Source organism: Leopardus geoffroyi, chromosome B4 (genome assembly GCF_018350155.1).
Source record: "Leopardus geoffroyi isolate Oge1 chromosome B4, O.geoffroyi_Oge1_pat1.0, whole genome shotgun sequence".
Classification (NCBI taxonomy): domain Eukaryota; kingdom Metazoa; phylum Chordata; class Mammalia; order Carnivora; family Felidae; genus Leopardus; species Leopardus geoffroyi.
Window position 1 is genome coordinate 70,139,975 of NC_059341.1, and position 27,877 is coordinate 70,167,851.

General features: G+C 36.9%; 1 protein-coding gene and 1 long non-coding RNA gene across 13 annotated transcripts in view; one reads left to right on the forward strand and one right to left on the reverse strand.

Annotated features, from left to right (window-relative positions):
* Window positions 1-832: 832 nt before the first annotated feature.
* YAF2 (YY1 associated factor 2) overlaps window positions 833-27,877 on the reverse strand; it is a 75,739-nt gene continuing 48,694 nt past the window's right edge. For 5 of the 11 annotated variants that reach the window (XR_006709366.1, XR_006709358.1, XR_006709361.1 and 2 more), the window contains one exon: window positions 3,545-3,638. Coding sequence is in view for 2 of the 11 variants with exons in the window: in XM_045465822.1 (XP_045321778.1) it covers window positions 2,410-2,647; window positions 3,486-3,638 (391 nt within the window). In the remaining 9 variants the exon portion in view is untranslated. Of the gene's footprint in view, window positions 2,648-3,485; window positions 3,639-13,314; window positions 13,624-27,877 lie in introns of those variants that run through there. The other 6 variants (XR_006709367.1, XR_006709360.1, XR_006709359.1 and 3 more) reach the window with 2 other exon arrangements.
* On the forward strand, window positions 11,588-26,513 carry LOC123591478. 2 transcript variants are annotated; one of them, XR_006709372.1, is made up of 4 exons: window positions 11,588-11,940; window positions 12,999-13,009; window positions 24,982-24,988; window positions 26,503-26,513. It is a non-coding gene; the product is annotated as an uncharacterized LOC123591478 (long non-coding RNA). The 2 variants fall into 2 exon arrangements; XR_006709371.1 differs by lacking the exon at window positions 12,999-13,009 and adding an exon at window positions 16,543-16,554.

The following is a 27,877-nucleotide window of genomic DNA, read 5'->3' on the forward strand; positions in this document are numbered from 1 at the left end:
AGATAATTGTGATTAATGAGAGGAAAACAAAATTTCAAACTAGCCAACTCAGTTCATTTGTCCTAGCTCCAAGTGCATACCAACAGAAAGTTGGCTGATCTGGGATCAGAGCAAACATCTGATGTGGAAAATTCAGTGTAACCCACAGAACACAATCCTTTTGGTCACCCAAGAGGGTGTGCAAATAATTTTTGTTACAAAGAGTATTTTTGCATTTTCGTAATGGGATTTTACCTATAAAGATAGTAAAGGCTCATTTACTGAGCAACCAGTGTGTGTCATGTAATTAATAAGAATTTTATATGGATTGATATTTAATCGTCACAACAACTTGATGAGTTAGAATTGATTACCATTATCCCTGTTTAATAGATGGGAAGAGACCTTGAGTAATTTACTCAAGCTCACTTAGGCTCTATAACAGAGATTCAAAGCATCAGACACCAGTTAACACTCTAAATTTCGATACTATATACTCCCCACTTATATAAAAAGATGCCTATACTCCATTCTGGTAAAATCCCATTTCTGTCAGATTTTTCTGTCTTACAGTCCATTTAAAATACATCCTGAAAGTTTTTGATCATCATAAGACCCAGTGCCTCCAGAGCATAGTTTTGATTTAAAAATTAGAAGATTTTCCCTATTACAATTATTACTTGTAATTTTTACTGTGTCTAAAATTTGAAACATTTGAAACATGATGAAAAACAATAATATATGACAAAAAATTTTCATGTTTTAAAAGAACATAACCAGTTAGCTGGGGCTCCATTGAAAGTATCTTATAATAAAAACAAATTTTAATTTTTCATTTAACAACACTAAAGAATGAGGTATATAAATGTTTTAATCACAGACTTTTACTGTATGCAATTAACTGTACTTCACAACTAGCATCTTACAAAAAAGACAGTCCCATTGTGCCTGGAAAAAGTACTGCAATTAAACGGAAAATTACATTACCACAAGAAACCACCAAATACACAACTGTCAGGGTCTACAGGTTGTTTTTTTTTTGTTTGTTTTTTGTGTTTTTTTTTTTTTTTTTCTGTTCTTCAAATGCAATCATAGTGTTTTTAAGTGGTATTTTGTATCCAGGTTATGTTTTTAAGTTAATTTATATTCCAGAAGTCTCCTAGGGGTGGATACATATTAAGCAAATGGCTAAAAGAAGCAGGAGACCCTATGAGAATTTGAGAAGTACTGTGTGGTTTCTAGGCTGGATTTTTAAATACAACATGAAACACATTATTTCTTGTAAACAAAAATGCAAAATCTGTAGTCATAAAAATATTTTATTGGTAATTTTACATAATAGTAAGTGGGGCTGTAAATATTTTTTAAATTTCAGGATATTGATAAATGCATAAACTGGCAGTTGTGTCTGAAAATAGGATACTATGATTTTCATAAAAATCATTATATTTAATAAGAGGCCAATTAAACTGATTTAAGATTAGTTATTTCCCAGGTCTGTGCAACAGTTCCCATTTCTGTATTAATTAGATTCATACTTCTATGACCCTGCACAAGTTTGGGGCAAGACAACAGTGATAAAACTATTATTAAGTTAAAGCTTTTCCAAAATTGCAGCTTTTAAAATATGTCAGGTTTCTTTTCTGTTTTTGCCAAATGTTTATAATTATTTGAACTGTAATGTTTTATTTCATACAGAAAACATACCAGTGTTCAATGACAAGAGGACTAAACCTGAATTATAAAGCTAAATAATCAATGTTTTATTGTTTACTACTCTGCTAGTAAAACATTACAATAATGAATGTTTTAAAAGATAAACAAACAAAAACAAAGATAAAACCAGAAACATAATTCAGGAACAATAATTTAGTAAAATGTGTCAAAAACATTGGCAACGGTTCATACAAATTCTTTATTTAATAACAATTTTCCTATTTAACCACACCAAGTACCAGCAGGTGTATTTAAGAGGATAACCATTAAGAAAATCCTGTTGCAGCAATAGTTGATTAAGTTGATCTTTGACTTGTATACATATAACTATTTGTTTCACAATTCTCAAATAATACATATTTAGGCAGCTTGCACTATGTTATAAAAATTGAAATTCATACATGCCAATAGTAGAGAATTATGTGTTAGAATTCACTAAACTAAAAGTGAAAATAGACTTACCAATAACACTGCATAATGAATAATTCAACCACATTTTCATGGCACCTTTAACTGTGGAGACCAAAATGTTAAGTTTGGAAATTTTTGGTAGGCATAGATTGCAATAAATTCTAACAAATTTCTATCTTATGTAAAACGCAAATTATGGATTGTGCATGAATATGTTTGTCATGAAAATGTGGTACCTCTTGGCATAATCTGTGTATTTGCATGTTATGACAGAAGTGACTAAGAAACTGGAGAAAATAAACTTTAATGAGATTCTCCATTCAGTGATGAGGCTTCTCCTCTGGGTGAAGATGACCTGGACATTCCCCTCTCTGTGTTATCAGAGCTAGACCCACTCTGACTGTGTTGATCTGCAGAAGCAGCACTAGATGCAGGCGGTGACTTCGTTTTCTCCTTAAAGTCTGTAATAATGACTGTCAGATCTCCAACGGTAACTTCCAAATGCTGAGCACTACTCCGATCCACGTTTTTCAATCTTGGCCTAAACACAAAAAATGATTATATTTTAAACTAGCTTCTCTTTCTACCAACTTTCTGAACATATACTGAATAAATCAGGTAAAAATAACAAAATGAATGCATCTATATTTAAGGCTCTAGATTCATGTTTAACTAGCCAAAAAAAAAGTATAATTAAATGTTTTAAATCATTAACATTAATCAAACCAATCATTGATGAATCTTCTTCAACATGACAAACTGATACTCTGGAAGCAATGGTCTCTTAATTGTGCTTTTATAGCTTTATCATAATTTTGCAGATAGCTTATAAGTTTTACTAAAATAAATGTTTTAAGACAATAATGACATAGTTGTATCACAGAGTAAGCTGATAACTATTAAGGCTCAGTTATATGTAAGGCTGTTATTCCACAGATGTGCACTGATAAGGCATCATGATTATCTATTCTGCCTGTACCCAAGAAGATTTTAACTGGTCAAAGCCCATGCAAGTATCTGTTCAGTATTGTGAATATCACTCCTGGCTTTATGACTAAAAAAGAAATAGCTCAAGCACAAATGTCTTTTAATCTAAAAAAGGAAGGAAGGAAGGAAGGAAGGAAGGAAGGAAGGAAGGAAGGAAGGGAGGGAAAAGGAAAGAGAAAGGAAACCTTACATTTAAGCTTATATTGGTGGCTTCTGTGTTTAATTTCTAATATACTTCTTAAACTCAGAAAAACACTTTCATGATATTTTATAATAAAGGAGATAAAATCTCTTCTACTCTGTATATGAATAGATTAATTTCAAAAGAGAATATTAAATTAATGGTTTGTTTTACTATTTCAAAAGTGCCATAAAACACTCTTCAAATTTACCTGGTTTTCTTATGACTGTTCTTTTTGCTAGTTGTTTCCTTTTCACTCTTTTCTTTTTCTACTTTATCTTTTTTCTCTTTCTTTGACTGTGTAGGGGGCACAAACTGCTGGGTAACCTGCTGTGCAACCAACTGGGAGACAGGTCGAGGTTTCCTGTGTGCATGTTAAAAAGAAAGTTTTTTTTATTATAACTTAAGAAAATACATTCTTTATGAGACTAGCTCTGATTATAAGAATACAGGTACACGACATTATTTTCAAGTACAAAAAATCCTTATATGTGAGATAATTTAATGTGCAATTTAACAGATTTTACACACATACACACACACAAACACATTGCTGTCTTTCCTATCCAACAGAAACAAAACCATAATAACAGTTAAAAGTTATAGCCCAAGATATATGGTCAAACCATGAGAATATAACTGTTACATAAGTCAATGTGAAAATTATTTTAAAAAGTATATCAAACTGAATGCTCATAGGGAAGCAAACATATAAATAAACATGAATTTCAAAAATTTAAACTTGAAAATTTATACTGAAATAACATTTAAATATATCCCTTCTCCTTCATAGAAGGAAATAGCTAACCTAACCATCTGTGACAATGGCTATTTGTTCTTTCCTCTAAAATCTTTCACTTAATTTAATAAGTATTTGAGTGTCAAATTTTCTCACTCTTTATTGCTAAAATCTTTAAGGTTCCTTTTATCTCTAGCCACAATCTCAGCGTGCTTTTTTGACCTTGGCGATCTGTCTAGTCCTTTGAGACTTGCCTATTCACTCATTTATTCACTTAAAAAACATTAATTGAGAAACTATTGCAAAAATTGCACCATGATATCTGAAATGTTGCTTCACTTCACGCTTTAGTGACAGTACTAACTGTCATTCTACTTGTCAAGGATCCCTCCAGCTTTATGGTAGAACTTGGGCAACTGTGGTCAAGATTCGAAGTAAACAATCTCTAAGTTCTTAAAATGAGAGACAGAAGAGTGAGGAGGGGAGTGAAAATGGGAGGAGTGAAAAAGTGAGGGAAGGGAGAATAAGATAAACATAAATTTTAGCAGCTGGTCTACAAAACAACAGTAATTTTATTGCATGGAAAATCCTGAACCCATTTTGGTCAGTAGAGTTATTAAAGAATCTTTTGTTGTTGTTCCTCTAAAGCCATGACAAAATAGAAACCAATGAGAAAATACTGCACTATCTACAATTCAAAACTTTAAGGAGGAATCCTTTTAAGGAGTAAATAGGAAACAAAGTATGTAAACAGGTATCAGTAGATGGATAATGAATTTTGTTCAGAGCCTACAGAGTCTGAAGTACAGAAAGCATATCCAGGAAAGATGTACAACACAATTTAAGAAGTAGGGTTGACACAGATATCAGGGTTAATTATGTAGATTAAGAGTTATACAAATGAAAGTGATATTGAAAGCATGGTGATTAATGGCTGAGCTTGTAAGGAAGGAAAATTGTTAAAAAATGGATTAAAACAATGTTTTTTGGAACACCTGGGTAGTTTAGTTGGTTAAGCTTGCAGCTCCGGTCATCTCTGCATCAGGCTCTGCACTGACAGCTTGGGGCCTGCTTGGGATTCTCTCTCCCTCTCTCTCTCTCTGCCCCTCTCCTGCGCATACACTCTCTCTCTCAAAATAAATATTTAAAAACACACACAAGGGGCGCCTGGGTGGCGCAGTCGGTTGAGCGTCCGACTTCATCCAGGTCACGATCTTGCGGTCCCTGAGTTCGAGCCCCGCGTCGGGCTCTGGGCTGATGGCTCAGAGCCTGGAGCCTGTTTCCGATTCTGTGTCTCCCTCTCTCTCTGCCCCTCCCCCATTCATGCTCTGTCTCTCTCTGTCCCAAAAATAAATAAACGTTGAAAAAAAAAAAAAAACACACACACAATGGTTCTTAAATTTGAGGTACATCAGGATCACCGGGAAGGCCTGTTTATGGCTTGCTTGGCCCTACTCCCAGAGTTTCCAATTCAGTAGGCCTAATAATCTGCATTTCTAACTGGTTTCTGAGTTAGTTGATGCCTCTGATCTAGCCCAAAAAGAAGCTTGAAGAGCTGCAATATATTGTTACCAGTGCCGAATAAAGATTGAGATGGAGAGCAGGGAATGGCAAGGCAATGAAGGAAAAAAACAAGGCTAAACAGATAGGAAGGAATCCAATAGTAAAAAGCTAAGGAGTCTGACTTACCCTTAAAAGATGAGATATCACTGAAGAAATTCAGAATTTAATTTTACAAAAATTACTGGCAGCAGTATAAAGGGGAAAGGTACCTCAGAGTGGCAGGGAAACTGTTAGGAAAGCTACTTTAATAGATTAGGCAAAAATAAAAAGGGCTTGAACTAAGGAAGCAGCAGAGGGGTTCTTTAAGACAGGCTGAAGAAGTAGAATCAAAGACATGGTAACTAATTATGTATACCTTTCTTAACCAACAAATATTCCTCTAGAAAAACACAGAAATCCTTGTCCTCATGCAGCCAATATTATGTGGGTGGAATCAAAAAATAAACAGAGTCTTAAACGTTCATTTAAATGCTTTGGGAAAAAAATGAGGAACATAGAGATTATTGGAAGAGTTGCAGTTTTTTATTATGTTTCCTTTTCTAGCATGTAAATCTCCACAAGGAAAGGGATGATATCAGCTTTATGCACCACTGTATAACTTAGTACCTAGCACAGTTCTGAAAAAATACTAGATACTTAGTATTTGTTGTTGAACGACAAAATCAAGTTTAACAAGGAAGAAAGATGTTTTTTTGTTTTTTGGTTTTTGTTTTTTAAGAAAAGGAGTACTGTACAGGCACCTGGGTGGCTCATTCAGTTGAGCATCCGACTCTGGATTTTGGCTCAGGTCATGATTCCAGGGTGGTGGGATCAAGCCCTGTATTGGGCTCCATGTGGAGCGTGGAGCGTGCTTGGGATTCATGGTCTCTCCCTCTTGCATACATACATATACTCTCAAATTAAATTAAAAAGAAAAAAGAGTACGGTCTCTAAGGTTACTCACTAGACAGGATCAACCACTCACTACACAGAGGTAAACAAGTAGTAAAGTAAGAGCAGGAAGAAATAATTTATCTTTTAATTATGTTGTAAAGTGGAAAAAGAAAAAAAAGCTCAGGGGTGCATGGGTGGCTCAGTGGGTTGGGCATCCGACTTCAGCTCAGGTCACGATCTCACAGTTCGTGGGTTTGAGCCCCAGGTCAGGCTCTGTGCTGACAGCTCAGAGCCTGGAGCCTGCTTCGGATTCTGTGTCTCCCCCTCTCTCTGCCCCTCCCCTGCTCATGCTCTGTCTCTCTCTGTCCCAAAAATAAATAAAACATTAAAAAAAAAATTTTTTTAAAGAAAAAAGCTCAAAGGTGTGGCAGGTTTGAGAAAATATTTGTTTAAACTAGTACCTAGTGAATAGTGAATCACCTAAAATTGAGTCATTCCAAGATATAAAATGCAATGGAGGTATAGTCATCATTTGGTCTCCCAAGGTAATATGGATCTCTGAATCTCTTCCTTCCATAATAAATGAAGGTATAACAACTTCCTTCATTATATATTGTGTGTATATATATATATACATACACATGTATACACACACACACACATATTATTACATGTATATAGTATATATTATTATATGGTATATATATTGTACTGTCACTCCCTCCATCCTAAAATTTAGTGCAAAATAAGTTAACAAAAATTTTAGTGATTAAATTGAACTAAAATAAAATTACAAACGCTGAAATAAATTTACATGCTTTTTGAACCAGAGGAGAAATCCCGACATTTCTATCAATAAACTGATGTTAGTTATTGAGTAGTGGCCATTATTACTAACAAGATATATACATTTTATTTATATTATCTTTATTTAGTACTGCCTATAAGTAAAATAGCATATTTTTCTAGGTTTTCCTGTATTCGTTAATGAGCGAACCCCAATGCTGTTTTCCCGTAAGATCTGAATATCTCAATCATGGATTCTCTGATCAAGATTTTCAGGAACATGATTCTTGTGCTGTGATTAAGTACAGAATATTTTTATGACATGATCAATCACTCCCTCAAACCTCCAGCATTTGTCTCCCAAGTGAGTATCCATCTACTATGTGACATTGTTCCTCAACATCTCACTCCCATTTTTTTTAAGTTTATTTATTTTCTGTGTGTGTGAGAGAGAGACAGCACATGCACCATTGGGGGAGGGACAGAGAGGGGGAGAGAGAGTATCCCAAGCAGGGTCTGGAGCTGTGCAGAGCCTCTTTCAGGGCTTGATCTTACAAACTGTGAGATCATGACCTGAGCCAAAATCAAGAGTCCGACGGTTAACCAACTGAGCCACCCAGGCGCCCCCTCCCTCCTGCTTTTATGTGAGAAAGGAACAATCCTAATTTCCCAACTCTGGTCTCTTGTAACTGTTGCCAAGTCTTTTTCATATTTAAGAAGTGTTATCTCTCCAGAATCTTTCTAGAATCATTTCCCTTTTTTATATGGCCCATCAATCTGAAAATATTAGAGCATGATTTGCTTCATAGCCTCATGGTTGAGTTAATTTATAATTTATTTTTAAATGAGTTATGAATTTAAAATTCATGTTATACTCTCAGTGTTAAGAACAAACTACTTAATAAATGCACACAGAAAGAACAATTAGTTAAACTGGTCAGGTGAGGGGCTGGACCGGAAAACAAGCTAGAAGACTACCACATCAAACTGGAAGTGAAGTAATAGTAGTAAGGGTCTATTCTGTGGATAGTCAGGAGAATGGCATTGAAGCAGTGAACCTGATGACATTTCATAAGGAAAACCCAATCGGATGCATACCTGAGTAAGAGGGATAATGAACTCTCCCCCAAATGGGAATAAAACTGAAAGAAATGGGGGGAATTTCTAAGGGCGGTGCTGTGTACTGAATGTTCATGTCCCTTGCAAAATTCATTTATTAAAATCCTACCTCTCCAAGGTGATAGTATTAGGTTGGGGGGGGGGGGGTTTGAGAGGTGACTGGGTCATGTGGGTATAGCCCTCATGATTAGTGCTCTTATAAGAGACCCCAGAGAGATCCCTTGCCTCTTCTGCCATGTAAGAAAATGGCTGTCAATGAGGAAGTGGCTCCTTATCAGGCAGCTAATCTGCCAGGGCCATGATCCTAAACTTGCAGCCTCCAGAACTGTGAGAAATTAATGTTCGTTGCTCATAAGCCACCTCATTTATGGTATTTTGATACAGCAGCTCAAATGGGCTAAGACAGTTGCAGGAAAGCCAAGAACAGGTCTACTCTAAATAGGGAGTACTGACATGCTTGGTGTTAATTATGTTGGATTTATAGATTTAATAAAATATATGTTAGTGATGAATCACTGAATTCTACTCCTGAAACCAATATTGTCTTCTATGTTAACTAACTAGAATTTAAATAAAAATTTATAAGATTTAATAAAATATAAGCAAGGCAGTCCTTTGGGCAAGTGTGAATGCAAGATTAGTGGTGTAATAAACCACCATCTAATCTCTGTAACTAATGTTGTTATTGATTTTGTTATCTTTCAATCACCAACAAATCTATAGTGGTTCCCTTTTCCCTTAAGAAAAATGTTATTTATTTCTGTTCTTGAGTAGTTATACCTGTTTCTCTCTCTTTTCATCTTAGACTTTCCTAAATGTGTAATGCTCCATTCCTTTATTCTTATTTTAATGATGGCTGATTGTTACTTAAAGATTATGATTTACCTAAAACTCCATTGTTCTAGGGTTATTTGATCTGGTTCAACTTTGGGAAAAAAGCAGCACAAAATATAAATACGCAAGTATACATATAGGTTAATTACTGAAATGAAATTCTCTGCTGCTCTCTAGAGGCTGAATGTGCTTTAAAGATCTTTCACTGAAGGTAGGGGGAACACAGCTTACCTTTTCAACATATCATAAAGTTCACCCTCACCATGCCCTACTGAAAAGAAAGCCCTCATATCTCCAGGGATATTAAGAAAGCTGGGGGTCCACACCTGGGTGGCTGAGTTGGTTAAGCATCTGACTTCGGCTCAGGTCATGATCTCTCAGTTTGTGAGTTCGAGGCCCATGTCAAGTTCTGTGCTGCCAGCTTGGAGCCTGGAGCCTGCTTTGAATTCTGTGTCTCCATCACTCTCTGCCCCTCCTCTGCTCTCTCTCTCTCCCTCAAAAATAAACATTAAAATTTTTTTCAATAAATAAGTAGGTTTAAACTATGATCCATTTTCTACTTAATGAGAAAAATCTAGAGGATACTAGGAAATTTTAGAGGTAGCAGATTGGTAACTCAGAAAATAAGGAGCAGGGTGACATTTTTTAGATATGCCTTCTTATATACAGGGATTTATCATTCATTCATGGTTTTGACAATACACCTATAATGCCAAAGATTCTGTAAAAAGGGGGACAAAGTCCTCGTTAGTAAATTACCATATCTCAACTGCATTCTATTGTCATCTTATTTACATAATGCCATGACTATGCTGTAACTTGTGAAATATGATATTCAAAAATTGGGGGATCTCCACATGTCTCTACGTATCCTTCATAAATAGCCCAAATACACTGTGTAATATTTTACAGGTATGTTGATTTCCTGTAACATAGAAAAAGGTGAAATTTCAACAACAATAATAATCTACCATGAGAATGAAATATTTTTCGGAGCTTCTTGATCTTCCATGTGTGTAGAAGACCGGTACCTGTTGCTTGGTATACGCCATTTCTAACTATGTGTCTGCCTTCTATCCCCACTACCCCATAACAAAAATTCTATGCGCTAAATACTTTAAGAAAAAAATGTTTCAAGTTTGATCAACCTCATCACAATTTACTTTGTTAATTTGGACAAGCAAAACAAATTAAGATATAAAACATTTACTGGTTATTTTCTAAGAGAAGCAGCGTAACTCATAGATCCAAAAGAAACAGTCTTCAGGACACTAAAATATATGATAAAGTGAAGCAATATAATCAATTTCAATGAGTAAAAACAGCTGAAACTTGTAAGTCTGTCAATATACTGCTAACAAAAACCAAAAAAACTAACCAAAGTAGATTTTATAAGCAGCTACCTTGTTTTGTTTAAAAAATGTATTGCACACTTACATGAGTCAGGTATAGGTAAGATGCTGGAGGTTCACAATGGGTAAGACAAACATAGTCTGTGTGCTCACAGAGTTTACTTAGCAGATCAGATAGAAACCATATAAAAAAGTAAACTAAAAAAAAGGTAAGTTTTGTCAAAAGTACCAAGAAGAAAAACAAGTGTTGTAATAGAGAAAACAGAAAGCGAATTTATTATAAACAGGGTGAAGAGAACTTTAGTTTTTGTTTAAACTGTCAGTACACCGGGAAAAAGAGCCATCAGCATGGGCCTTTTTTTTTAGTGTTCTTTTTTTAAGTTTTTATTTTATTTTTTGAGAGACAGAGAGAGAGAGAGAGAGGGATACGGAGAGAAGGAGGAGGGGCAGAGAGAAGGCAAGAGAGAGAATCCCAAGCAGTCTGCCCTGTCAGTGCAGAGCTCCATTTGGGGCTCGAACTCACAAACCATGAGATCATGACCCCAACACTTAACCTACTAAGCCACCCAGGCACCCCTAATTTTTTTAATGTTTATTTTTGAGAGAGAGAGAGAGAGAGAGAGAGAGAGAGAGAGCACGAGTGGGGAAGGGGCAGAGAAAGAGGGAGACACAGAATCCGAAGCAGCTCCAGGCTGCTTTCGTGTCCTCTGAGCTGTCAGCACAGTTCCCTACTCGAGGCTCAAACTCACCAATTGAAAGACCATGACCTGAACCCAAGTTGGACGCTTTAACCGACTGAGCTACCCAGGAGCCCCAACATGGGTCTTTTTAAAAAACATCCTTTAAGGGGCACCTTAAAGGTGATCGAGTCTCTGACTCTTGATTTTGGCTCAGGCCATGATCTTACAGTTCGTGAGATCGATTCCCGCACTTGGCTCTGGGCTGACAGTGTGGAGCCTGGCTAGGATTCTCTCTCCACTCCCTCCCTTTCTGCCTCGCCCCATTCATGAGCACTTGCTCTGTCTCTCTCTCAAAATAAATAAATACAGTTAAAAAAATAAAAATAAAAAATACTTTAAGTCATTTTATGAATAATGTACAGAAGAAAAAGTAATAAAATTCAATGTTAAAAATTTTACTAAGACTTGAAAAACATACTAAACCCAAATTTCTATTCTGTAATAATGTGGTTTTAAAGGTATATAGACCTGAAATAGGTAAAGATTTATTATTTATTTATTATTTATTTATTTATTTATTTATTAAAGAAAAGCAGACTGCCATGTGCAGTGCCTCATTTGGATGTTTCTGGAGTTTTGGAAGCTTGACTACCCTACGTTCTCCTACAAATGGACCTTGAAAGCTTGTTTGGAGGTTCTAGCAGGGGAGTGCAGCTACTCGTATACCCTTGACCAAACGGTCCTCCTCTATCCAGAAGGTCGTCCTCTTCAAAGAAGCGTGCAGCTTCGGGAGGGACGCATATGGAGCGGTGAGGGAGGAAGGGGACACCCACCTAGCCAGCCAGATCAGCCAAATCAACCCTAGCGATCAATGGGGTGACAGATGTCACAGCCAGATCTCCCTCATATCCATAGATAAAGTTTTTTTTAATTTGACTAACTCCTCATCAGCTACTAGGCCTAATCTTAGGACTATACTTACCTTGTAATACTGATTTCATGATTTCAAACACACCTCTACTAGATTTTGGCTTATCTTTGCTTCCACTTCTTGCACTGGCATTATCAGAACATTTTACTTTGAAAACCGTGATGGCTCGTAATTTTTTGAAGAGAGGACAACCATTTTCTTTGCTCCAAAATTATGGTTTCATTTTTAGACTAGGTGCCTATCCTTCAGAATGTACTTATGAATCATATCACGTAAATTTTGATGCCAAATATCAGAGAAGATGAAAGAATACAATCACATGTCTTTACAGCAAAACAAGATGGCTCAGGTTCATTGTTGCAAAATATTGCATGATAAAATCCTTTCTGTTGAATAACTACTCACGTGAGAAACCCTGTTTCCTTTTTGTCCTTAAAAATATAACGTTCTGTACTGTTTCTTGGGTTTGTGGAAAAATTCATCTAGTATATTATCATTTGAAGACTTATCAGAGAGCTCTAGCACCATGTAGCCTATAAAGGGTTAACAAGCACAAAAGGATATAAATCACTCAGTGTGAACTCCCTGGATTTCTCAGATTTCTCCTGTAGTCTAGGGGAGCATTCTGCAGCCTGCTCAAAGACTCTTTCTCTCCCAGGCTTTCTGAAGTAGATCTTTTTTTTTTCTTTTTTTTTTTTTTAATAAATCCGTTTTTGAGATTTTGTGATGGAGAATAAGAAGGAAATTAGAAAGACACTAATGAGAGAGGTTTTGTTTTGTTGGGTTGTGGGGGTTGAAGAGGTTTTGAGAACTGTAGGTTGGGAGCAAAACTATTATGTGAGGACAGAGGTGGAAGAGGTGGAAGAGGGAATAACTAAAAAAATGTTGCTAGAGGGGCGCCTGGGTGGCGCAGTCGGTTAAGCGTCCAACTTCAGCCAGGTCACGATCTCGCGGTCCGTGAGTTCGAGCCCCGCGTCGGGCTCTGTGCTGACAGCTCAGAGCCTGGAGCCTGTTTCCGATTCTGTGTCTCCCTCTCTCTCTGACCCTCCCCCGTTCATGCTCTGTCTCTCTCTGTCCCAAAAATAAATAAACGTTGAAAAAAAAAAAATTAAAAAAAAAAAAAGTTGCTAGAGCTCTCTTTTCACAGTTTCAAGAAACACAAATAAAGGATTTGCTACTTTATTTTACAATTGTAAAAAAACAAACAAAACAAAAGAATGAGCTAATCTGCAAAATAATTAGCTTTAGCGGTTTTCCTTCCATGCATGGTCTATTTGTTGCACAGAACCCATTTATGTAACATGTTATTTTAGATTTTTTTAATGATAAAATATTTTTAAAAGAAATGTGCATCAAGTATTTGTGGAGCCCCTGCAGCACTTCTGCAGAATCCTGGTCTTCTACACTCCTCTGTAATGCTGTTGATCCTTCCATGGCTGTGTTCTATCTCCCCAGCAACTGGATTCTTATCCCTACATGAGAAGAGATCAGTAATCTCACTTATTTTTGTATCCCCAGCACTAGTACAGATCTTGTATCTCGATATTAATGATCATTAAAAATACCAGTTAAACATGATGCATAATAAATACAACTATTAAACAATCATATGGACACTGATTTGATGAGGTGCCAACTTTTGAGAATGCACTTTCTTGAAAAATTTGCTGTTGTCATCTTCTGAGCAATTACTTCTTTTTCATGAAAATGAAATGAAGGGTTTAATGTACATGTCTGCTTTCTATAAAAATTTATTACTAAATCAAAAAATAAAAGTTCTTACTAAGTGGTTTTCTCCACCTTCAAAATATGAAATAATCTACTCTGCTAATACTAGCACTATTTGACTTACCAGCAAAATTCAAATATTACTGATAGTAATGATACTCAAATTCTTTGTTATTGTTTTTCCAGAAGAATCATTATGCTAACAAAATTTTACAAGGAATGTCAATATATTAAACTAAAACAAAAACAAAACCTAACTTCTACTTGAAATTGCTGTGGAGACTCCTGAACCCACATCTGCTCAGTGCTCATCCTCCAACCTCCCAGTTATCCCTGAAGTATGGCTGTGAGAAATACTAGTCAAAAACCACTGGTACAAGGTATTCACACTATACCACTTAAATTTACACCTCAGATTCTACATACTCTTTCTTCTTGTCACTTGCCTCAGTGTGTTTACAAAATGCAAGGAACAATAGTCTTCATCATTTCAAGAATCTGAGTATTCTGAAGAGTTTTTACTTTAAGGTCTGTATTTAATTTTCAACATCAAACACTTCTGCAAAAACCCTGAACATATTTTTCCCTACTAAACTCCTGGGAAGTAGCAGCAGGGGAGACTTGATTCTTTGGCAGCTACTAAGAAGGTCTTGGTAAGGAGAGACAAAATAAATGACTACATCAGCTTTTAGAAAAACTAGGTTAGAGTGTTCAAATAATTAAATCTGACAAACCCCTCAAATCAATAACCACCACCACAGTTCCCTTAATCTGAAAGACTAAAGACACTCTCTAGAGTTCAAACAGGTCCTCCTCACTTTTCCTTCTCCTCAGGCAAACAAATATCAAGTCTTTTCAATTTTTTCTTTCGCATTATTGGAATGGCTTCCCCTTACCATTCTCATGGTTACCACTCTCACCCAACCCAAGCACAGCCTTCTATATTATCTACTTGATGGACTTTTGTCTTCTCCCCTCCAATCCAAGATTACTCTTCCTTACATTCATTTATTTAACAAATTTTTATTAAACTGTTCAAATCACTGTTCCGAGCACTGAATTTACTTTTACTGTGTGCCATGTTATACGGGGTGACCTTGATTCTTATTTCAGAGAGAACAGAAGCTATTTGATGAAATCTCCACAATCTCCTATCTGTGCCCATATCCTCTAACTTCCCTATCCCTATTACCAATCACAGCCATGCCTCTATCCCTTATCCCTTCTCCAGGACACCATTCCTGCTAATGACCTCCTTTCTTTCCTGCTTCAGTGATACTTCCTTCTGTAAATAGGTTATCCCTGTCAACATACAAACACAAAACAGTAGCTCTTACCTTAAAAAAAAGAAAGGAAAAACAACTCTTCCCCTAAGTCCACATACCTTTTTAGCTACTGCCCCATTTCTCTGTTCTCCTTTCTACTATAAGCATCAAATGGTTTGTCTATAGTCACTTTCAACACCTCTTTCCTCCATTCTCTGAACGTGCTCACCTCCATCAGGCTCTTGTCCCTACCATTTTACTAACACCATTACTTTCAAGATCACCAACAATCACTTTACCATATCCACTGGTCAACTGTAGTTCATTCCTTGCTCAGTCTTTTCAAAAGCTGCATTTGACTGAGTTTATCACTCCTTTATTTCGGGTAAAACTTTCTTCACAAGCCTCCAGAATGCCACACAATTTTTCTCCTGCATCACTGGCTACTCTTTCCCAGTCTCAATTATTGGTTCTTTTCCTTCTTTTACAATTTCTAAAATTTGGAGTGCATCAGGACTCAGTCTTCAGGTATCTCTTCTATCTACGTTAACCCTCAACGACAGTGCTACTCATGGTGTGGTCCACTAACCAAACCAAGGTATCAGCACTGAGGAGACTAGTACAGATGCAGATTTGCAGACCTTGCCCAAGAACTACAGATATTTTTTATGCACACAAAACTCAAGAAGTGCTATTCAGGGTGACCTCATTCAGTCCTTGCCTTAAATATCATCTGTACAATAGTTCTCAGCCCAGGCTCCACATTAGAATTAATTTACAATACTTTTTAAAAATAACTATGCCTGGGGGGGGAGGGGAGTTAAATATTGTTAAATTTTATAAGTAGAATAAGATTTGTAAAAATGAACAGATAACTTAAGAAAAAACTAAATTTTTTTTAACTGAAACTACTACATTGAACATTAATTTTAATAATCATAGTAGTCCCTGAATAATCTTTTCTGGGCATAAGAGCTTTCCCCAAGGACACACACACACACACACACACACACACATGCACACACACACAAAACCCCTCATGTTGAAACATGAAAAAATTGTGATCCATTCCACCCTAAGATATTTAACCAGAGAAGGAAATATATATCCATACAAAGACTTCTTTATGAATGTTCACAGCAGCTTTATTTGTGATGGCCAAAAACTGAAAACAAACCAAATGTCCACCAAGAGATTATGGTACATTCATATAATGAAATACTGCTCAACAACAGAAAGGAATGAACTGACACACTCAACAACACAGCTGAATATCAAAACAATTATGCTTAAAGAGGCCACAGAAGACTATATACACTGTTATGATTCCATCTATGAAATTCTAGAATATGCAAACTAATATAGAGAAAGCAAATCAATAGTTGCCTAGCAACTGAGGATGGGAAAGAGGTAGGCACAGGAGGGAAGAATTAAAAAGGGGTACAAAGAAATTTCTGGTGATGATGGATATGTTCACTATCTTAACTGTGGTGATGGTTTCACAAGTATATTCGTATGTCAAAACTTATCATATCGTACACTTTAATTGTGTGCAGTATACTGTATGTCAGTTATACCTCAATAAAAGCGGTTTTTAAAAATGTTTAACCTAACTGGTAATCAAATTAAAAAATGCCCCAATCCTGAGATAAATCAATGCATCCAAGGTTGAGAACTGATCTATACAACTCCAAAATTTGTATCACCAACCCCAATGTCTCCCCTAAACCCTAGACTTACATAACCAACTGCCTATTTAACATCTTCACTTCAATGTCTAGTAGCAACTCAAAATAACTTAGCTTATTCAAAACTACTTCTGATTCGTTCCTTCTTCCACTCTTCCAGTCTCTCACAGTCTTCCTATCTTGGTAAACTCCATTTTTCCAGTTGCTCAGACCAAACACATGGTAGCAGTCTTCATTCTCCACTTTCTCTCACACTCACATCTAATTTACCAGCAAATGCTTTCCACTCTACCTTCAAAATAGATCGAGAATTGGATTTCTCACCAACCCCACTGATCCCACCCTTGTATTTCCACTTGCCCCTGATTCTTCAACTGCTTTGCTCTAGACTATTCTCTCACAAAGCAGCCAGGTGATCATTCCAGATATAAATCAAATTATATCACTCAAATTATATCATTCCTCTGCTTAAAACCATTCATTGGGTTCCTCTTCCCCATCTAAACCCCTTCCCCCTTGTTACACTCTGGCAACCAGAGTATATGGCAATTGAAAATAAAATCCAAAATTCTTGCTCTAGTCTGAAACCCTACATGATTCAGTCTCTCTCTCCACCTCATCTTCTTTAATCTCCCCTCCGGAAACCTCTATTCCTGTGTCTCAGTTGGCTTGGGGTGCCACAACAAATATTGTAAACCGTGTGGCTTAAACAACAGAAATTTATTTTCTCACAGTTCTGGAGGCTACAAAGTCCAAAATCAAGGTCCAGCAGGGTATGGCTTCTGGTGAGTGCTTTCCTTCTGGTTTGCAGAGAGCCTCTTTCTCACTGTATCCTCACATAGTAGAGAAAGACAGAGATCACCCTTTTCCTCTTCTTATAAAAAGCCACTAATTCTATCACACCTTTCACCAATCTTTATGACCTCATTTAACCTGATTTACCTCCTAAAAGCCCTATCTCCAAATATAGCATACTGGGGATTAAGACTTCAACATATAAATTTACGGGGAGGGGACACAATTTAGTCCATAATATCCAACCTCAATGGCCTTCTACTCCTGCCTGAGGATTTCCCCTACTTATTATTCCCCTCTGCCTATTCACTCCCTCACTTCTTCCAGGTCTCTGCTCAAATGCCAGCTGTCAGTTAAGTCTTTCCTAACCTGAAATAAAATAACACTCTCCCCTCCAACTCTGCTCCCCACTCTGCCCATTACTCTGTCTCTCTCCGTATGCTTTCTTTTCTTCAAAGCACTTGTTTCTACTTACCATGTTATACATTATTAGCTTATTGCCTGTCTTCCTCTACCAGAAAGGAATATAAGCTCACTATCACCCCCATAATTATAAACGGGGACATTTTCCTGTTTCATCTGGTTCACTGCTGTTTGCCCTGTGCCTGCAGAATTAAAAAAAAAAAAAAAAAAAAAATCCAATGTGTTTTTAATGGATAGGTCAATGTTAAATCCTCCTACTAAAAAATTTCCAGGGACCCTAAGTGATCCTAAGGCAGTTTTTACAAGCCTGGCTATACATTAGCATCACAAGGAGTCTAATAAAAATTACAATACTTGGGCCCCACCTAGACCAATGGAATTAACACCCTCAGGAGTTAAACCTGGTATTTTTCAAAGCTTCTGAGTTGCTCATACTGTCACTGGCCTACAGAATAAGATCAAAGTGCTGGCTGGCTACGTTGTCAGATCTCTCCAAATCAGACTCCAGGATTTGGATCTGTCCAGTAAAGCAAGTTACTACATTTCGAATTGTACTTTCCTAATGCATCCTGGATCCCATCTTTTCCAAATAGCCTTAACTACTCTGGTCTATATACATCTCTCCCCTCTCTGAAACCTGATAGCACATGTAGACTATGTCAGATTATCATATTAAATGCACATATAACTATATAATGAAATATAACTTATTCCCATTTTTAAACTACTTACATTTTTTTAGCCCCCACAAGCGCCATGGACATACTGAACAGATGCTGAATGAAGACAGTTTCTTCATAAAATTATCTCCTTTTCAATTTATATGAAACCAGAGAAAGGGTACATACTCAAACCCTCCTGTTAAGAACTACTTAGGGGCTCCTGGGTGGCTTGGTCGGTTAAGTGTCTGACTTCAGCTTAGATCATGACTTCACAGTTTCTAAGTCTTGGCTTCATGACTTCTCTGCTTGAGAGCTCAGAGCCTAGGGCTTGCTTTGGATTCTGTGTCTCCCTCTCTCTCTGCTCCTCCCCCGTTCATGGTCTGTCTCTTTCTCTCTCAAAAATGAATAAATGTTAAAAAAAAAAAAAAAAAAAAAAGAACCACTTAAATTACCAGTTATAAAATAAGTAAGTCACAGGGATGAAAAGCATAGCATAGGGAATATAGTCAATAATATCCTAATAACTACGTGACAGATGGTAACTACACTTAGGGTGGTTAGCATTTCCTAATATACATAATTGCTGAATCACTATGTTGTAAACCTGACACTAATGTCAACTATTTATCAATTAAAAACAATTTTTTAAAACAATCAGCAGGGTTCTTAACCCTGACCACACATTGTAATCTCCTGATGAGCTCTTAAAGCAATATATCCCTGTCGGGGCCTGACTTTTAGGGGCTCTGATTTATTTAGCCTGGGTTAGAGCCCAGGTATCCTTTTTTGGCTCATTTTTCCAGTTTCCAAGGTGATGCCAACGTTTAGGAAAGGTTGAAAACCAATGACTAAAAAACATCAAATCTAGATGCTCTTCTTTTTCTAAATAAAGACACTGGCAAGATTAAAAGATGTTATTTGATTTTAAAGTCTGTAGAAAACATCACTCATATTTTCCAAGCCTTTCTTTTATGATATGAACTTATATGTCCATATATGATATGATATGGATAGCACACTTATTGACCAAAATAGGTCTATTTTTAGCTAAAACAAATCTTACCTGGAAATTAATTTTCTTTTATTTATGGTTGACTTTCCATTCTTGCAACCTATATTTATGGAGGACTTATTGGTACAAGCTATTTTTCCTAAGTTTCTCTCTTTTCCTTCATTCATTTACTCATTCATGAAAATGGCAGGCAATTATTGTGTCAGGCAGTCTTCTGAGTTGGTTCCCAATAAGCCCTACCTCCTGGTATTCATGCTCTTGTCTAATCCCCTCGCTGTCAGTAGGCTGGATCTAATAAAGCGCTTCTAACAAACAGAGATAGCAAAATTAATTGATGCTACTTCCAAAATCAGGTTACTAGAAGACTCTAGCTTCCATCTTGCTCACACTCTCCTGCCATGTTGTGGACTCTCTACAGAGTGGCTCACATGACAAAGAACAGTGGAAGCCTCTGGTCAACAGAGGAACTGAGGCCTGCCAACAGGCTGGAAGTAATTCCTCCCCCAAGCATGCTTTGAGATGCCTGCAGCCTGTGAGAGACCCTGAATCAGAGGACCCACATGAGTTACACCCAGATTCCTGACTGGCAGAAACTGTGAGGTAATTAATACTTGTTGTTTTAAGCAGCTAAGTTTTGAGGGAATTTGTTATGTTCCAACAGATAACTAATATAGGTATTGACACCTACTAACATTCCAAGTAACAAGATGCCATATGTTACAGAAAATCTAGTGTCTATCCTGGAGGAAGGTTTCTTTGATACACCACTGAAACTTTACGTATTACAAAGAAGTTATGGTACTGACTTAGCTCACTACTGGACTACAACAAATTAGCCATCAGATTATAGCACCTTTAGTGTGGGACAAGCTGTCCCAGGCTTCAAGTGACTGAAGTAAATGCTTGATATGTCCTTCACTTAATGTCCTCATACAGCTGTTCTAGTTGGTATTTCTTTGCTCCTCTGTAGTGTTCACCTTTATTTTGTGCTGTCAGTTATTCCTGTTGCACAGTTTACTGTGTCTTGTCTCTCCTTATTCCTTTGCCCTACTGCCTTTCCTCTGCTTCTTGGTCCAGTGTGGGTTAAGACACTGATTTTCAAAGTCATCATCAGACAGTAGTATTGTTCCTTTCATTTTACCTCTCCTTTACTTTTACCACCCAGACCTGTTACTTCCTGTGTTCTTAGAACAGCTTAGCACAACATTCCCAAAGTATGGTCTGTGTACCACTAGTGGGCCCTATCAGTCAATCAAGTAAAAGCACTCCGATATAATCACAAATTTAAAAAGATCAATTATGATTTTTCACAGAAATTCTGTTATTTTGTAAAAATCCAAACTCATAAAAGTAGAGATGAAAATAATTCCAGAAATGCCAAAATTCAGAATAATGATGTAAAGTAAACACTGAGCGAGAGATTTCAACAGAACACAGAATGTCAATCAGAGTGATTAGGGCAGGTGAATCTGCAAGTGTTAATGTGTGCACTAGTACCTAGAAAATTAAAGTGTACTGATAAATATCTAAAAACTGGTTTTAATAAACCAGCATTCTTTTGCCTCTAGTGACAATATAATCCTTTGTCAAAAAGTGCCACGAAGTATCAAAGCTTTTGAATAATTTTCAGAATTATTGGCAAACCAAATAAGTTTTTACAAAACAAAAACAAAATACAGTCTTCAGTGTAAAACTGATTCATTCTGTCACTAAAAACAGATAAGTCTAAAACCACAAAGGCATCATTCATAGTTGTACTTATAATAGCAAAAACATTATAAAGAGAAGCTTTAAAAAACACATTCACAAAGTTGATGACATGTTTGAAGAGAAAGCATAAGGCACAAAATCCTTTTAATAAATGGTAGAGCTGGGCAATGTATAGTATTAATAATGTATAATGTAGAAGAGTTAATACTATTACATGTTCACACTAGATTTTTTGCTTTACAGTTAGAACCACAAATATGAAAAAATATCAATCAGTTCTTGTTATATCACAGACAATCTATCTGACAGAGAAGTGACCAAGGACTGATTTATCATTGATACCCCAACCTACAGAAAAGGTACCGCCGGTAGAGTGAAACTATATTAAAAACTGTGAACTATGCACAAGTGGGCTGGGATCAGTACTGACAGAATACCAGCTATTTGTGTAGGTATGCAGTTTTTATAAAAGAGGTTAGAATTACTTGCCTAATCCATATATTGCTTTAGACCTCAATGTATATAGCTAGCAATCAAAAATACACCTCCCAACTTTGATTATTATCAGAATGGTCATAATATCTTTTCTACACAAAGAAAATACTGAATATATTTTCTACCTTAATATAAGCTGTTGCAGGAAAAAGTGTTTACATTTCTTCAAGACACTAATAACATCTGAAATGATCATTTCTGCGATTTCTAACACTTGCTCAAGTAGTATGCATATCTGAGCAGTATGTTTAGCATCTTGAATAGCACGAATATGTTGACTTAGGGTGCAATACAAAAAAAGTTAATTTTAGTTTAAGAAAAAGCCAGATAGCCAAGAGATTGACTTTCCCACTAAGATTAACCAGAAAACTAATTAATATTACATTTGTCACGGCCTCAATCTGAAATATTCAAACTCTCAACATTGTAGGGAGTCAAGGTTCATGAAGAATCTGAGAGTAAAAGAAACAGCCTAAGAAATTATCTATAATTTAGGGTCATATTCAATCTGAATATCTAGAATTATCTGAATAAGCCATTACTTGTTACCATTTCAGCAAATTATAATTTTAAGTTAGCAGAACTTAAGGGCAGGAAAATAACCATAAAATTTGGAGAACCTGATTTATAGTTCAAGTCTATGAGCTCTATAAAAACTTAGTAAACAATTATCTTTCATAGATGTGACTTATTATAAATAACTATTTTTTAAAATACTTTTAATCACTTTATTTTTTTAATGTTTTACTCATTTGTTTTGAGACGGAGTGGCAAAGAGAGAGGGAGAAAGAGAGTCCCAAGCAGGCTCTGCACTGTCAGTGCAGAGCCCTACAGGGGCTCAGTCTCATGAACCCCAAGATCATGACCTGAGCCAAAATCAAAGGAAGGACCCTTAACCAACTGAGCCACCCAGCACACCTTATTTTTATGTCTTATTTTCAGAGAGAGCAGGAGCAGGGGAGAGGGGCAAAGAAAGAGAGAGAGACAGAGACAGAGACAGAGAATCTTAAGCAGGCTTCATGCTCAGCACAGAGTCTGACATGGGGCTTGATCCCATGACCCTGGGATCATGACCCGAGCCGAAATCAAGAATCGGATGCTCAACCAGATGACACCCGGTACCCTTAAGTTTTTTTAATTTACATGAAGTTGTGGTATGCTTATATATCTTCTGTGTTCCAAGGATACTTTAAAATTGAGATTCAATGGCATAATGTTTAAGAGCCTGGTTCTGAAATAAGTCTGCCTGGAGTGCAATCCTGCTCTGATACTTAAAATCTCACTTGTCAGTGAGAAGCAATATTGTGAGGAGTGAAAGTTGTGAACATGAAAACATCTTAACACATTGTGTTATACATAATAAGCATTAAAGATTAATAATAAACTATTATTTATTTTTGAAGTCTTTCAGATAATTTAATATATGAAAAAGCTGAAAGCTACTAATTTGTGAAGATAACACTAAAATTTGATTTAGAAATACATTCTTATAAGAGTTTGTCTCTGTCATTCTGTAATATCTATTTTTTTTAGCCTCATGGTTTTACGTATAACTTTATCTTTTCTTTTATTTATTAGCATGTCTGAGAAACTTTCTAGAAGATGTTGATTTGTCAAGATTTTTGTAAAATCTCAAAATAATTTGCAAACTTGATTTTCATATACATTTATTATCAAGTATGAATGTGCCATCTTTAGTTTTAAGGCACAGTTTTCTAATGAATAGAAAATTCGTTACAAAAGAAATTGTTACAAAAAATTGTTACAAAAGAAATGAGAGTTATGAGTAAAGAGAATAACATTTGTTTATCTTTCTGTATACTTCCTTTAGAAATTCACAGGATTTTAATGTTAATTATCTCAGAACCCCACCCAATCACACATATAATAATGAAAGCATTGCAAATGCTGTTAATTAATAAGCACCCAAACCATTATGAATCAATTACTCCAGCACCAAGTTTGATACCCAGTGGGTGTTCAATAAACATTTGTTGAATTGAAATGAATTGACACAACAAACTTGAATTGAGCCTCCTGTGGTTGTTCATTTCTCTTCACAATCTGCATTTTATAAAGAAAGCAGCAAATTTACTAAGGGAAGTCAATGTCATTTAATTGACAGAGTCTAGCTTAGCCAGTCATGATTAAAGAGGATGGTATTTTCTTGTATTATTGAAATTACACATAAACCCCTTACAAAGGGATTCTGATGTATGTGAAGTATTTCAGCTAGGATTCACCAAGTATTATGATAGTCCCATCCTTACTTTTGCTATTTTTTTTCACAATTTTATTTTATTTTATTTTATTTTTTTTTTTTTAATTTTTTTTTCAACGTTTATTTATTTTTTTTGGGACAGAGAGAGACAGAGCATGAACGGGGGAGGGGCAGAGAGAGAGGGAGACACAGAATCGGAAACAGGCTCCAGGCTCTGAGCCATCAGCCCAGAGCCCGACGCGGGGCTCAAACTCACGGACCGCGAGATCGTGACCTGGCTGAAGTCGGACGCTTAACCGACTGCGCCACCCAGGCGCCCCACAATTTTATTTTTTTTAATTGACACCCAAATTAGTCAGCATATAGTCCAACAATGATTGTAGGAGTAGATTCCTTAGTGCCCCTTACCCATTTAGCCCATCCCCCCCCCAAACCCCCTCCAGTAACCCTCAGTTTGTTCTCTATATTTATGAGTCTCCTATGTTTTGTCCCCTTCCCTGTTTTTATATTATTTTTGTTTCCCTTCCCTTATGTTCATCTGTTTTGTCTCTTAAAGTCCTCATATGAGTGAAGTCATATGGTATTTTTCTCTAATTTCACTTAGCAAAATACCCTCCAGTTCCATCCATATAGTTGCAAATGGCAAGATTTCATTCTTTTTGATTGCCAAGTAATACTCCATTGTGTGTGTATGTGTATATATATATACATATACGCACACCACATCTTTATCCATTCCTGTATCGATGGACATTTGGGCTCTTTCCATACTTTGGCTATTGTTGATAGTGCTGCTATAAACATGGGGGTGTATGTGTGCCTTTGAAACAGCACACCTGTATCCCTTGGAAAAATACCTAATAGCACAATTGCTGGGTCGTAGGGTAATTCTATTTTTAGTTTTTTGAGGAGTCTCCATACTGTCTTCCAGAGTGGCTGCATCATACTGTTTTCCAGCTTGCATTCCCATGTAACATCTATTTTTTTAATGTTTATTTTTGAGAGAGAGAGAGAGAGAGAGAGAGTGACAAGAGTGTGAGTGGGAGGGGGGAGGGGCAGAAAGAGAGGGAGACACAGAATCTGAAGCAGGCTCCAGGCTCTGAGCTGTCAGCAGCTGTCAGCTGTGTGATGATGCTGGGCTTGATCTCACAAACCACAAGATCATGACCTGGGCCAACGTCAGATGCTTAACTGACTGAGCCACCAAGGTGCCCCACATTGTCATTTTGAAATAAAATGGGACTCTGAAGTCCCAATTTGGAAAAAACTAAAAGCTACTTGGCTTATTTCACCTTTGTTTTGCTCAATTCTAGAGTAGAGATCGACAACTAGCACTAGCCTTGAAGATGGCCCTGCTGAGCCTCGTTATCTCTTGGCATTCACCCCTTGTAGAGTCTCCTCCCACACTCAACAGTGCTGATGTGTGTATCCAGAAGAATACTGCAGAAGTCACTAAGTGGGATTTTTGAGGGTAGGTCATAAAATTCACAGTGACTTTCATCTTGTTCACTCTCGGATCACTCAGTGTGGGAGAAGCCAACTGTTATGTCATCAGGACACTGAAGCAGGCCTACGGGGAAGTGCAAATAGCAAGGAACTAAGGCTTTCTGCCAACAACAGCCAGTGTGACTACGCCATCTTGGAAGCAGATGCCGCAGCTGAGTCAAGCCTTCAGATGCGGCAGCCTCATTTGACATCTTAATTGCAACCTCATGATAAATCCTGAGCCAGAACTATTAAGCTAAGCTGCTCCAAATTCTTGACTCACAGAAACTGTGAGCAAATCTTTTGGGATGGTTTGTTAAACAGAAATATATAATAAATCTGTTTGCCAAAAATCCATGTGAAAAGAGTGGTTTCTGGTATGGGAAGGAAGAGCACAGATGAGACAAAGAGGGAGCAGAATAGGAGTACAGGTAATTAAAAAGTGAATAGAATAGGGACACCTGGGTGGCTCTGTCAGTTAAGCCTCGAACTTCAGCTCAGGTCATGATCTTGCAGTTCCTGAGTTCAAGCTCTGCATCAGGTTCTTGTGCTGACAGCTCGGAGCCTGGACCTTGCTTCAGACTCTATGTCTTCTCTCTCTCTACCCCTGCCCTGCTTGTGCTCTGTCTCTCTCAAATAAACACTAAAAAGGAAAAAAAAAAAAATAATGTATCAATGCAAAGTGTTCAAAGTGTTTTTGGCTACCATTTCTAGGTTTCTTTTTGTTTTGTATTTTGAGAGAGTGAGACAGCAGGGGAGGTCAGAGAGAGGGAGAGAAGAGAGAGAGAATCCCAAACAGGCTCTGCACTGTCAGCACAGAGCCTGACATGGGGCTCAAACTCACGAACCATGAGATCATGACCTGAGCTGAAATCCAGAGACAGCCGCTTAACCAACTGAGCCACCCAGGTGCCTCTATTTCTAGGTTTCTAAGATGATTTTGTTTTAAATTTTTTTTAGTTTATTTATTTTGAGAGAGACAGAGAGCACAGCAGGGGAGAGGCAGAGAGAAGGAGAGACAGAATCCCAAGCAGGCTCCACGATGTAAGCACAGAGCCTCATGCGGGCTTGAACTCACGAACCTTGAGATCATGACCTGAGCTGAGATCAAGAGTCAGACACTTAACTGACTGAGCCACCCAGGCGCCCCAGTTTCTAAGATGATTTTAATTTTCTTCTTTGTCCTATCTCTATTTTCTACACCTTTAAAAAATGTTTTACTTTTTGAAATAAAAACAGAAACTTTCAAAGTATTCATATGTATAATTTTATTATATAATACTTTACTTGAAAATAACTGAAGGTCAATTGTTAAGATCACTATTCACTTCAAAGCTTCACCTACATGCAAGATACTGTGCTAAATCCAAGAAGGGGCTAAAAAATGAAGACAATATGGTTCCTAACATCATGGAGCCTCTGTTTTAGTGGGAGAAACAGACATGAGGGATCCAATAATGGCCTAGAACATAGTATACTCTCAGTAAATATTTGTTGAATAAATATGAAAGGTAGGGCACACTAAAAGAGCACACCTACAACTGGGAGAGTCAGAGTGGAAAAGAAAAATGTTAGAGAAGCCTTCCTGAAGAGCTTATACTTAAATTGCACATTAAGTTGCAGAATTTCAACACATGGGACTGAAAAGAAGGGCAATTAAGACAGAGGGAGCAAAGGAGCACCTGGATAGCTCAGTCGGTTGAGCGTCTGACTTCAGCTGAGGTCACGATCTCACAGTTCGTGGGTTCGAGCCCCACATCAGGTTCTGTGCTGACCGCTCAGAGCCTGTTTCAGAGTCTGTGTCTCCCTCCTTTTTCGCCCCTCCCTTGCTCACACTCTGCCTGTCTCAAAAATAAAACATTAAAAAAAATTAAAAAAGAGGGAGCACTATGAGCAGCCACAATGTCAAGAGGATGCGTGGAATTTCCAGAGCATTTTCAGAAACCCATAATTAGTAAATAAGCTAGCATTGCTAGAATACGGATATTATAATAGGGAACAAAGCTGGAAAGGCAAGTTGGAACCAGGATATGGAAAGTTGTGACTTATATATTAAGTTGCCTGAAGTCTGGATTTCTTTTGAAGGAATAGGGAGCTATCACAAGTTCAATCCATAAGGTATTCTATTTTTGCATGTGTTTGAAATGTTATTTAATAAATAAAAAGTTTAAAAAACAGAATCCATTTTTGAATCCTCGCTGCTGATAATGAAAGGTGGTCAGACTTGAAATAAGGAAACCAA